Source organism: Eulemur rufifrons, chromosome 29 (genome assembly GCF_041146395.1).
Source record: "Eulemur rufifrons isolate Redbay chromosome 29, OSU_ERuf_1, whole genome shotgun sequence".
NCBI lineage: Eukaryota > Metazoa > Chordata > Mammalia > Primates > Lemuridae > Eulemur > Eulemur rufifrons.
In genome coordinates this window covers 75,689,761-75,703,659 of record NC_091011.1, presented here as the reverse complement: position 1 = coordinate 75,703,659, position 13,899 = coordinate 75,689,761, and the positions used below count along the sequence as shown (strand labels likewise).

Here is a 13,899-nt window from a genome sequence, read left to right as displayed (position 1 = left end):
CCTCAATACTATTTTATGCTTCTTTAAAAGCTAACTTAAAGAATTTGAGAGGAAAAAAACTCATTATAACTTAGTTTTTAACATAAGCTTTGCTTTTTCTGACTTATGAAGGGAAGAAATAGCTACTATCTCCTTTTTCTCTTTGGCTGCCAGGAAGCTAAGAGCCAAAGTTGTAAATTTAACAAAAGCTAGTAGGCACCTCCTATTGTACACCTGTGTTCTCCTTTGACAATTTCTTGCCTCTCAGTTCATATTTATGTTTTCCCTGATTCTGATTTTTTATATCTGCAAGCTTAAATAGCTGTCAGTGTTTGGTTCTTAGAACTGTGCCCTTTCACAAGTGTAAGAGTGATCTTGGCGATAGATTAACATCCTTTTCACTTTCCTGCCTCTGGCCCCTCCCCTTCCCCTCCGCATGTTCTCCCCGCCCCGCCCCCTCGCCTCTGGCCCCTCCCCTTCCCCCTGTGGCGGGGCCCTGGCGGGAGGAGGCGGAGCCAGGGCCGTTGCTAGGATCCGGCAGGTAACAGAGAATCCGGCAAGTACCGAAGCTGCTTCCAAGGAGCCTGAGAAATCGCTTCGACAGGGAGTAGCTGCGTTTCTTAGTCAGGTAGGAGAACAGGTTCTGGCTGCCCTCTCCGGCCCAACGCGTAGGGCCGGTAACTCAACCGCACTGGACTCTGAGGACCATGTGAGAGACTCCTGGAGCTGCCTGGTCGGTCAGGGATGCAAAGCATCCCATCTTTCTGGGCTCCTTTTCTGGCCCCGCTTCTCTGATTTGGGATTTGGAAGCAGCAGAAATCAAGCTAGGAGGTGAACCTCACCTCGTACCTCACGCCTCACACTCACTATTATCACGGTAATAGTATAGAAGCAAGACCTGTGTGTAACCCAGATCTGGCATTGGAAAACGTTTAGCCTTCTGGGGCGACCGTTTTCAGTTTTTAGTAAGTCAAGGGCTTTTAGACTTTCCTTACCTCGTACTCTTACGCCTTCCCCTCCACTCATGGTCTTTGCCTCTTAACAAACTTAAAAATTCAACAAGCCTACCTATTTGGTAGAAGGCAAGACTTACTATTCATACACTAACATTCTAAATGTGTCAAGCTTTACATGGTAAGAAATGAAATATATTCTATGTGAAAACGGGGACTTTTTCATAAGCTAACCTAATATAGACTGCTCTTTTATTTTTAAACAATAAGATTAAAACATTTATGTTTGAATAGCAATACATAAAAATGGTAAAAAGTTCAAATAGTAAAAAGGATAAACAGTGAAAATCTTCCTTCTACCCATTCCCCCCACTCCAGGTCACCTTACAGAGGTGTTCTATGCGTACACAAATATATAGTTGTACCTGTAGCATTGTACATATTGTTCTGTGCTTTGCTTTTGAACTTAACCTGTATCTTGGAATCGTTTTCTATCAATATTTACAGATTGGTCTTATTTATGTATGTATGGGTGAATGTATGGATTTACTTTTAATTGTGAGAAGGTATTTCTATACATATCAGAAAATTTGCAAATTTTCATAAGCAAAAAGATAAATTTAACCTAACAATCTAAAACTTGTATATGGTAAAAGACAATATAAACATTAAATGTATAATGGGAAATATAAGTATAACATACAACAAAGGGGTATTTAATTGTTAAGACTCATAAAACAATGTAAGGATGTAATGAAACAGTCAAGGGGCTGTTCTTGGGGCTGTAATGTGGTGAGAAAGCAATTTGATGGGATTTAACAGAATTAAGATCTGCATGCCCTTTGACTTATCCAATCTGAGAACTTATTTTATAATGTACTTACACGTGTATATGGATATATACTAAGAAACTAGAGACAGTAAAAGCCCATCAATAGGGCAACAGTTGACTATAATATGGCTTAGCTCTACAATGAAATTACTATGAAGTTGTTGAAAAGAATGAGGCAAAATCGTATGTTATATGTAGAAATAAATATAAGATATATGTTAAGTATATATTAAAAATAAGTTATAAAATAGTATTAAAGTTTAAAATATACAAATATATAGTTTGTATATTAAAGATGTATTGATACGATCATAAGCAAATTTAGATATATACATATGACATTATATAGTAGTAACTTCATAGACAATTTCTGGAAGGATAAACTATTAACACTGCTGAACCATGAGGAGTGAAATTAGGTTATTAGGCCAATAAGGAGATACTTTTTTATTTCAACCCCTTCTGTCAGATTTATTTTTTTCCTGTAAGCACATATTGATCTGTTAAAAACAATAACAAAATTGACAATGATGAAAAAACATTAATTTTAAAAAGTCTTTTCAAACTAACTATCAGAGTGTTGCTACCTGTTAGGGCTGGAAATTGGCAACATTTTACATTTTACACTGTAATATATGTGCTTTGTCATTTGCATTTAATATCTGCTGCAGTGAGTGTTTATGCATGTTTATGTGTACAAGTAGATCATATTAATATACATAGGGGAAGTATTAGGAATAAGTATAATTAGCTCCTTATTCTAGATGGGTGAAGAAAAAAATCTGTTGCATGTTTTCTACTCAATTTTAAATCGTAGTTATGTTTCTCACTTAAAAATAAAAGACAGTCTCTGATAATGTGTCTGATGGAAAAACTGTCATTTAAATTCTGGATCTGACTACCGCTAACCTACCATGAGGCATTCCTGGGTCTCAGTTTTCTCATCTAGAGGAAGATCAGTGGTTCCTAAACTTTTTCTTAATCCTAAGACCCCTTTCCAAACCTCCTAACCCCTCATGGACTCCTACATTGAGATGCAACACAGTGTAGTGGTTAAGAGCATGGGTTCTGGATCCAGACTGCCTGGATTTGAATCCCAGATCTACCGCTTACTAGCTCTGTGATCTTGAACACATTATTTAACTTCTCTGTGTTAATTTCTTTATCTATAAAATGAGCATAATGATATCTACCTGTGAGGATTAAATAATTTATTGTATTTCCTAATATGCTTTATTTTGAAAGTATTTTTTATACTGAATTAAATGAGTAATTATGTAATACCTCTGAGGCATTATTAATGTACAATTATTAGGCTTTTGGAACTTTTTGTAATAGTCGATCAGTAATTAGCAAACATCTACTAAGTGCTCACTGTATGCTCGACACTGTTTGCTAAGTATTTTATATACATTATCTATATATACTGTATTTCACAGTTGCACAGCTAGTAAGTACCAAGAACTGTGAGGGGTGTGGTGTTTTACCCTATTTGCAAACTAATAAGTTAGCTTGTCACTATTTCTTTTCTTTTTCTTTTTCTTTTTAAAGTGGTGGAAGTATGGATGGAGAATGTGGACCAACACATTGCGTTTTCTAAATTTTTGAATATTTCCTTTAATACTGGAAGTTTGTGTCAATTTTATTGTTCCAAGTTGAAAATTACTCATATAAATGACAAAATTTTGTCACTATCTTCCAAATATTTATGCTTCATTTCTTTTTCCTTAATGTTTAATAGCAGCAATAACAGAGATCTTGCTTTTGTTCCCAACTTTAATGAGAGTGCTTCTAGTGTTTAAGTGTGTTGTTACAAGTATATACCCTTTATCAGAAAAAGGAAGTTTAATTTCATTTTTAGCTCATAATTTAAAGAAAAATCAGGAATATGTATTCATTTTTGGCATATGTGTAGATAGTCAATGTTTTCCCCCTTTTGCTCAGTTAATATAGTGAATTATGTTAACAAATTTTATAATGTTGATCTTTGCATCCTTTATTTATTTATTCACATATTCAAGTCAAGATTTTTTGAGCACATACTAATTGTCAGGCCTGTTTCTGGATGTGGAGGAGCAGCATTGATAAGGCAGCAAAGATTCTTCTTCCTGTGAAAGTATTATTCTAGTAGGTGTTAACAGACAGTAAACAAGTAAGTGAATGAATAAGCCATGGTTTTTAACATGATTAGATCCATGAAGAAAATAAAATTGGGAATGATTAGGGTGTGATTAAGGAGGCCTCCCTAGAGAAGCTGCATTTGAGCTGAGACATGGAAGATTAGAAGGAATTAGTTATAAAGATCTATAGCAACACACTCTTGACAGAGGAAACAGAAAATGCAAAAGCCTCAAGATGGAGAGCAACCCTAGATATAGTAAGATGTAGAGGGGGTGGTCAAGATGAGGTCAGAGAGGTAGGCAAGAGCTAGCATTTAGAACTTTGAAGGCCATGGTGAGTACTTTAGATTTTATTCTAGAAAACATTTTATTTTAGAGGTATTTAAGTATGAAAGGGCCATGATCTGATTTACAAAAAAATATTTCTTTGGCTGCTGTGAGAATAATGGATTTTTTTTGGTGGGGAGCATTCAAGGATGAAATTAAGGTGACCAGCTATTGCAGTAATACTGTCAAATGTGACAGAGTGATGGACAAAAGTAGACTGAAACTAAGTTTTTAGGTCACTACTGACAGGGCTTGGTGAGTGACTAGATAATGGGTTCGAGAAAGGGAAGAATTAAGGGTGACTCCCAAAGTAAACCTTACTTGGTTATGTTTTATATATATATATATATATATATATATATATATATATATATGTGGTAAGAGAAGGGAGTCTAATTTCATGTATGTACTTTATTATACTGTTGTAGATAATTTGCTCATGTTACAGTTATGAAATTTATTGTCCTAGGGCCAGTGGAATCTACTCTACTTCCTTGGTGGGCATCCGAGCTGATTTGATCTCTCTCTATCTTGATTGGATATAGGCATGGATTCCCCTTTAGGTGTCTACTCGGGCAGTGCTTTTAAATGTTGTGGGCCATTACATGGGACCTTTTTCACACTAAGTAGTGTCAGGTGGAACCTGACAAAGTTTCAGAGCATAGGTGAGCAAGCATAGTTCCTGCTGGCTGTGTGAGAGACAATGTAATTGCTGTTGTGAAATGGTCATCCTTGCTGGATAGCTATGAGAATAATCACAAGATGTAGACTCTCTGAGGCTCCTTGATACTGGTTGATAGATGGTTCTTACTCCTCATGGGAGACAATTCCCCATGGTTCTCTTACATTTCTGTTCAAGAGACACTGACAGCTTTGTTCTGGACTGTCTTTCCAAGGATATTTGTAAAGTGAACAGCCTTGGAAGATAGAGATAGTGTCTCCTTCTAAAGCACAGGTCAGATTTATCTGTTGTTTAGTATAGTGACAATAATATCATGTTGTGCAAAGGTTGTGAAAATTTGCTTACAGTTCGTTATAAAGGATTGTAGTTTCTTCAGCTGTGATGGAAACCCACTGTATATGTAGCATCTAATTGAGCTCTTCCACGTTGTCTCTGTGGGACTTGGGGGCACAGGAATTCTATGTGAATATGCAGCTCCTGCTATCTGCTGTGCCATGAGTAATAAAGTCCTTTGTCTCTGACCTAGGAGTCTAATGTATTCAGAAATCATCCATGAAACTATGGTAGGCTAAACTGTTAGCTTGCAGGTAGGACAAAATCTCAGATTCTTCACAATTCTTGACTGTTCCTATTCAGACTTACTCTTTTTAAAATTTTTTTTTTATTTCAGCATATTATGGGGGTACAAATATTTTTTACATATATTGCCCTTGCCCCACCTGAGTCAGAGCTTCAAGCGTGTCCATCCCCCACACAGTGCGCAGCGAACCCATTAGGTCTGTATATGCCCATCCCCTCCTCCCCCTCCCATATGCCTGAGACCCGATGAATGTTATTACTATGTGTGCACTTAAGTGTTGATCAGTTAATACCAATTTGATGGTGAGTACATGTGGTGCTTGTTTTTCCATTCTTGTGATACTTCACTTAGTAGAATGGGTGCCAGCTCTATCCAGGTAATATAAGAGGTGCTAATCACCATTGTTTTTTGTAACTGAGTAGAATTCCATGATATACATATACCACATTTTCTTAATCCACTCATGTATTGATGGGCACTTGGGTTGTTTCCACATCTTTGCAATTGTGAATTATGCTGCTATAAACATTCTAGTGCAGATGTCTTTTTTATAGAATGTCTTTATTTCCTTTGGGTAGATGCCCAGTAATAGGATTGCTGGATCAAATGGTAGTTCTATTTGTAGCTCTTTGAGATATCCCCATATTACTTTCCACAGAGATTGCACTAGTTTGCAGTCCCACCAGCAGTGTATGAGTGTTCCTGTCTCTCTGCATCCACACCAACATTTATTGTTTTGGGACTTTTCTTTTTTAAGTTCTCTTTTTGTTAGTCATTTTTACTTTCTGTAGTATTTTATTTAAAATATTTACCAATGGTTTTTACCTGATGCCATTGCTAAAATAATAAAAAAATAAGCAACATTGTAGTATATTATGAACATTACACCAGCAATGAATTTGATATTTGGTGTAAAATTTTTATCTATGTAGTAAATGTGTTCATTTTTCTTAATTCAGGAAATGTCTGATCAGGGAGAAGAGTATGATGTTGAGGATATAGCTGAGTCAATGGAAGAAAGTGATGATGATCTCAACACTGTCAATATTCCAGTTCCCTCAGAAGAGGCTGAAGAGTCAGACCAAATTGATGATCTCAACACTGTCAATAGTCCAGTTCCCTCAGAAGAGCCTGAAGAATCAGATCAAATTGATGATCTCAACACTGTCAATATTCCAGTTCCCTCAGAAGAGCCTCAAGAGTCAGATCAAATTGAAGAACATGAATCTGAATTAGAACAATTCAGTAAGGACCAGGAAATACCTGGTGAAGAGCAGAGTGACCAAAGCTTTTCAAGCCAGGAACCAGTTGATGAAGAACAAAGTGTGGAAAAGGATGTGTCATCCACACAGAGTTCATCTACTTCAGGACATTCTGAAGAGCAGGATGTAATGCAAAAACCAAGTGATGATACTCTGTCATTTCTGGATAAAATAAAAGCGATAAAGGAGTCTTTGCAAAAATCAATGAAAGATTCTTTAGCAACAGGTATTACCTAGGGAAGATGGAATATTTCATTTCATTTCAAAGAATGGTTGCTCTTTCTTGTTTGTTTATTTTTGTTTAAGATTTGTTTTATATTTGATATTACTTTCCCTTATCCACCAAACTTCTGTAGTTATACCATTTGTAGCTGCACTCTTAACTACATGTGAAAACTTTTCTATTCTGTAGTATATATTCTTCCTTAATAAATGAGCATCAGTAAATTTTAAATTAATATTTATGTTTTAATCAAATACTTCATTGGTTTTAAAAATATTTAGGGAACTCAGAAAATGGTGGAGAAATTCTTGACAAAAATTAGAATTCTTTTGCAAGGCAATTTGTAATTAATTGTTGTACATACTCTATAGATTTCCTAGTTTCGTATCCAGTGCTCATTCCATATATCATGTTGCTTTCATGTATTTCTGTTGTCTGTTTACAGTTAACCTCATATTTAGCTTCCAAAAAATCATTATTGTCTTTTATTGTAGGTTAATTTTAAAGACATATAAAAATAATGTTGATGGCATTATTTTTACAGTTATTATTACATTCTTGGTAATAGAGCAAAGGGGGAGAAGCAATATAGTGGTTACACAGAGTCCATTAGTCCGTTTGCACTGTTAATTGATGGTTCCTTTTCCTCCTTTCCATGAGTTTTGAGAGAGTTTCCACCCACTGGGTGGAGAGCATGGGCCATGATTTAACAATAATAACAGCAGCTTAGATTGGCTGGTAAATGTAGCTTTTGAATCCAGTGGAGTAGTTTACCCTTGTGTGATGTGTCCACACAAGAATGAAATGGAGGAAGGAGAGAAAACTAATTAAGCCCAATTACAGCTGATGGAAGTGAATATCTCTCAATTTTATTGTTCATTGTAAATTTGGGTTTCATTTTTGGATATTTCTGGATTCAGAGTCCAGAGTGCTCACCATTTCACAAAAATATCCCATTTTTGGATATTTCTGCCATTCCTTGATACTGTAACTTATAAAAAACACCTGATGATTTAAAAAATAGTTGTCTTGGTCCTGTACTACCTGAGCTTTGCAAATCCCTTTACACACCTCCTCTTCCCAAATCTTAAGAAGTCACTGCTATGAAAGTTTTAAAATATATTCGATAGCTTTTTGTACCCATAAAACAATTAAAATAGCCTTCTGATAATTTAACATCTGTGAAACCTTTCTGTTTGTTGATAGGGAACTGTGAAAATAAGTTTTAACAAGTTCAGAGAACCTTAGCATTACCAATACCTAGTAAAATTTTGTTATGGAATTATTGATAAATATCTCATTTAACTTTATAAAAACTGTTATGTCAGGCATCTAGACATATACAAAACTTTTTGGCCTGCAGTGCACATTCTATACTCCATCTTACTTATTATATCTTTTCCATTAAAATTTAAAGTCTATAGATGTAAAAGAAAAAAGTTTGCCTTATATTAATTAGTTTTTAAATACTGTATTTCCTTCCTATAATTTATAAACAAGTAATAATTTTGTAATAAGAGTTTTTATTTTTAACATGTAAGCATTTGAGTATTTTGATTTCCTATTTTGTGGAGTGGGGAGTGAGCTATATAAAGTCCATCTTTGTGAAAAGAAGTTATAGTGCTTTTCTAAGTTCTGGGACATCTCTGCCTCAAGGTCTCCCTTTTCTATACTCACTATATAAAAATGCCTAATTTCCTGAGATGTTTCCTATGCTTAGATCTAAATAAAGTATACCAGGTGTTGAACATCAGTGCTAATTCTTGAGATTAGCGATTAACTTTCAAAGCAAAAGATTGCAAATGAATGTTGATTACTTCTCTTTATAGAAAATTAAAAGTAACTCTTATTGAGGTGTGGTGAGGAAACATGACAGAATCAACCTGCGTTCCATTTGATTAATTGACACATAATTCTGTACCTGTTTGTGGACTGTAGTTTATTGACCCTCTCTATATTTGACTATCATTCTTTCTTTTCTCTTTTCATTTACAGTAAAAGTTGTACTTATTCCTGTGGGTCAGGAAATTGTAATGCCTTTTAAAGTTGACAACATTGTTCAATACCTCAAGGATCATTTTTCATTCCTAGTCGGTGTCCCATCTTATGCTCTGCAGATGACCTATTCAGGTAAGTTGGGAGGCTAATAAAACTTACCAAGACTTCTCTAATTTTAACATGTAAACAATTAAGATTTTTGATTTGTTAAATATCTTGCCATAAAGTATTTGAACATTATATTGTGCTTATGCATGCATTAATTCAACACATTTTTACTGAGGACATACTTTGTTCTAGATACTTTGCTAAGTAATGGAGATACAAACAAACATGAAGTAAGATTCATGTTCTCAAGTTGTTTACAGATCAGTAATGAAGAAGATGCATCCAATAGTTACCACATAGCATGTAAATGGTTTGATGGAAATATGCACAAAAAGCTAAGGGCCAGGGAGAAAGGAACCTCCCTAGGAGATTCTAGAAAGTTTCATTTAATAAAAATGGTATTTCTTGTGCTAAGTCCCAAAGAGGTGAGAAAACCTGGAACTTTTGAGACGTGGTAAGAAGTTTTGAGTAGCTGGAAATTGATTACATGTGGGGAGTGTGAGGAGATGAGATTGAAAAAAATGGATGATGAAGGAGAATGTGTAGAACGAGAAGAGTACTGAAAATGGTTTATGAGTGTTTTATATATTAAGGTCAATTCACATTCTCATGATGTCAGGTTAATAATATATTTTGTGGATGATACTGAGCAGCCTTACTGAATTTATATTAGCTTTGTGTCATGAGAGAACATAGTCTTTATAACTGTGGTAATTTATCAGACTAACATGGATTAATATATGTTTCTATAGAATATGTCTGGATAGGTCCTAACATTTTAGTTAAAAAAGTTTTGGTGTTGACTTATAAAGATACCACAAAAAGTTTCCGGAGAAAATGAATTCAATTTTAAAATTATTTAAAAAATTCTATTATGGTGAATGTACTCCAAAAGTAAGATGTTTATATTCAAATAACTGATTAATAAAGCTTGATTGAGTAAACAAAGCTAAAATTTAAATAATTATTAGTATTAGTAATGATAATGATGATAGTCATGTTGATGATGGTGGTTAATTTATTGAGCACTTACTATGTGTTGGTATTTTCACAAAACATTTTGCCTACATTATTTTTCATCTACACAACTCTTTGAGGTAGGTATTATTATTATTCTTAACGTCTTGTTTTGAGAGAAGGAAGCTAAAGCTCAGGGAACTTGTGCAAAGTCACACAGCTGATGATTGGCAGTCTGAGCTTAAATGTAGTTATGACTCCAAAGAGGGAATTTGAAACTGCTGGGCATTAACTATAAGGTGAAGTTCCAAATTGGAGAACAGAGAGCACTTTGAGACTGTAGTAGCTGGGTAGTGGTACTCAAGGATCTCTGTTCTTTGCATTTTTGACCTTTCTTGTTTATATGTAAGTACCAGGCATCACCACTGGGTAGCAGGCTTATGTCAGCAGCATTATAAAAGAGCTTGATTCTATGCCAACCATCTTCTAAGATAGGTGCTTTCAGCTAGAACTAGAACTGCAGCTCAAGTTGGGTGGGACTAAGCCCACTATATAAACAAACAAGTAGAGGAATGGAGAGGGAACCACTATGAGTTTTCTATGGCAGTGGTACCAATCCCAAACTTAGAGGCTTAAAGCAACGCATATATTTCTCTTATAGTTCTGGAGGTCAGAAATCCTAAATCAGTTTCACTGGGATAAAGTCAATGTGTCAGCAGAGCCACTCACCCTCTGGAGGCTTTAGGGACGATTCTACTTCTTTGCCTTTCCAGCTTCTATAGTTGCATTCCATGCATTCATTGGCTCATTGGCCCCTTCCATTTTCAAAGCCATCTCTCTTTGCTTCTGTCATATTGCCTTCTCCTCTGTAGTCAAATCTCTTTCCTCCTTCTTAAGAAGATTGTGATTATATTTAGGGCCCAATGAGATAACTCTCCATCTCAAAATGTTTAATCAAATCTGCAAAGTCACTTTTGCCATTATAGGTTATGGACGGTTAGGATGTAAACATATTTTGGGTCATTGTTCAACCTATCACAAAGCCCATATGACATTTATGTTAATTTTTTAAATTAAGAATTTAAGATGTGAAATTGAAACTCAAAGATCTTAGAATGTGCTTTCCTGAACATAGCCAAAATAGATTATAGATGGTCCCTGACTTATGACTGGGTCATGTACCAATAAACCCATCATAAGTTGAAAATGTCATAAGTCAAAAATGCATTTAATACACCTTACCTATAGAACGTCATAGCTTAGCTTAGCCTACCTTAAATGTTCTTGAAACACTTACATTAGCCTACAATTGGACAAAATCATCTAATAAAAATCTTATTTTGTAATAAACTGTTGAGTATTTCATGTAATTTATTGCATATTGCATTGAAAGTAAAAAACAGAATAATTGTATGGGTACTCGAAGTGTGGTTTCTACTGAATGTGTGTCACTTTTGCACCATTATAAAGTTGAAAAATTGTAAGTCAAACTATTGTTAAGTCAGGGATTATCTGTAGTGGTATCTAATTTATTTCTAAGAATGAGTGTAGTTTTGCTGTGTTCTAATTCCTATTTATATTTAGGAAGATCGTGTATTTGAAGATTGATACGGATTTCGTCAGTAAAGTTTCTGTGACACAAAATAGTAGCCAGTAACATTATTACATTTTTGTATGCCTTAAGACAGATTAAGAAAATTAGTCGACTTATTGAATATACCAATGGCAAGGTTGAAGTGTGAGTAGGGAGTAAAAGTTGAAGCAACAGCAACATAAAAATAAAGTGATGTACACTTTTTCCTAGTACAAGATAGACTTACCTCCACCTTGGCATGAATTGATTTGTATGAGTTTCTGGTTATGAAAAGAGAAAAAAGAAGGGATTCTTTGGAATTTTGCATATATGCTTTTCTGCATTGGAGAATGGGATGGGTATTGGAATAATTATCCTTCTCCTGATATGGATATGCCTTGTGCTTATGTATAACACATTGTGTTTTTTATAGAGTAAATATTTAGAATATTATTTACTCACACTATAGGATTTTTTATTTTTAAATGTTTATAGAATTTCATGATGATTATATTTATATTCCTAATTGAGAGTTGTAGCTTTATTTATAATTCTGAATTATTGCTCAAGAATGCACTATAACTCTTCCTATTATAGAGTTTTCTATACTAACATTACAGCAAGAGGTGTAAAACATTAATACTATATTTAGTAATTAAATGATATGTGTTTCTACAAGCATCTTTGATGTTTTCCATCTCCTTAAAATGAGCACATATAATTAGCCATTTTTAGAAATCTAAAATGTATAACCATCATGGTGTCTATAGTTAATAACAATACATTTTATACTTGAAAATTGTTACAAGAGTAGATTTTTTAAGTATTCTTGCCACAAAAAATGATAAATATGGGAGATAATGGTATGGATATGTTAATTAGCTGTATTCAGCCATTTCACAATGTATACATGTATCAAAACCTCATGTTGTATATCATAAGTATATACAATTTTTGTCAATTAAAAAAAGAAAAAAGAAAATCAATGAATAACCATTTTTTGATCATAAAACTTCTTAAAACTTTATTTATTTTTTAGGAATAATTCTTAAAAATAATGAGACCCTATTACAACATGGAGTCAAGCCACAGGAAACTATACAAGTGGAAATCTTTTCTGCATATCCAGATACATATCCAATCAAAAGAATACAAAGATTAAATGATCTCTCTCAAACCATAACTGTCACCATACAAACTGGTTAGTTATTTGATGTCTTTTGAAGTATTTTTGAGTCCCTCTATACTTGAACTTTCATTCAATCTTGCTTTTATCTATCTCTTCAGGCATTGATCAGTACCAGGAGGTACCTGTTGAAATTGTAAAATCTGACTTTCATAAACCATTTCTTGGTGGATTCAGGCATAAAATAACAGGAATAGAATATCACAATGCTGGAACACAAACTGTACCTAAAAAGATTCCTGAAAAAACTAGTGTATTTTGTAGGGATACACAGGTAATATTTAAATTTTTCCATTTAGGTTTTTGAAGCTATTGAGTCAACAATTGTTATACTGCATGACTCTCGCAAATTAAATTGTATAGTAATTACATAGCAATTAAAATAATAAAAGAAAATTAACTTAAATATGTAGAAATATATTTTCACTCATGTGTGTATATGGTGGATACTTATTTCAATTTTTATATTTTTCTTTTAGACAGTTTTTCAGAGAAGAAAGTTACAACAAACTACAAATACAACATCTACACAGATGACTAAAATTGGTGTGTATGTATCAAATATAACTGATAAATTGGTAAAACCAGGAATATATTTTTCAGCAGCAGAATATCATGCTAAAAGATTAAAGGCGGTAAGATAACTTTTGTTGTGGATGACGACAAATTAAATATATAAATCAATTGTTCTGTGTGTGTCTGTGTTTCTCTATGGCACAGCTTGAGGAAGAACCCACATGAATATGGGTCACATTTCATTACTAATAAAAGCAGTTGTTATCTCCAATATCCCTGCCGCGCCCCCTCACCCCATACAGGGAACCAGAATCCTAAATGATCCTATTCCTTCCCTTTTTCTTAGGGAAACCCAGGTGCTTTGCCTGCTGCCTTTGGCCATTATTAGCCTTTGCAACACTTCTGTCTCCTGGCTTTAACCTTTGTCATAGTAGAATAACCTAGGGAGCTTTCCAGACTAATTGAAACCAAATAGGACATTAAAATCTACTTTCTCTGATATTAATATAGCCACTCCAACTGTCTTATCTTATTATTTGCATAGTCTTGTCTTTTTTCATCCTTTTACTTTCAACGTATTTGATCTCTTATAGACAGCATAGT

At 34.2% G+C, this 13,899-nt stretch overlaps 1 protein-coding gene across 1 annotated transcript in view; it reads left to right on the top strand.

Moving 5' to 3' along the window:
* Positions 1–6,435: 6,435 nt before the first annotated feature.
* The window catches only part of IQUB (IQ motif and ubiquitin domain containing), a 46,349-nt gene continuing 38,885 nt past the window's right edge, over positions 6,436–13,899 (top strand). The window contains exons 1-6 of the mRNA XM_069462041.1: positions 6,436–6,540; positions 6,667–6,961; positions 8,954–9,088; positions 12,634–12,795; positions 12,882–13,054; positions 13,260–13,415. Of these exons, the coding sequence (XP_069318142.1) occupies positions 6,436–6,540; positions 6,667–6,961; positions 8,954–9,088; positions 12,634–12,795; positions 12,882–13,054; positions 13,260–13,415 (1,026 nt within the window). The remainder of the gene's footprint in view (positions 6,541–6,666; positions 6,962–8,953; positions 9,089–12,633; positions 12,796–12,881; positions 13,055–13,259; positions 13,416–13,899) is intronic.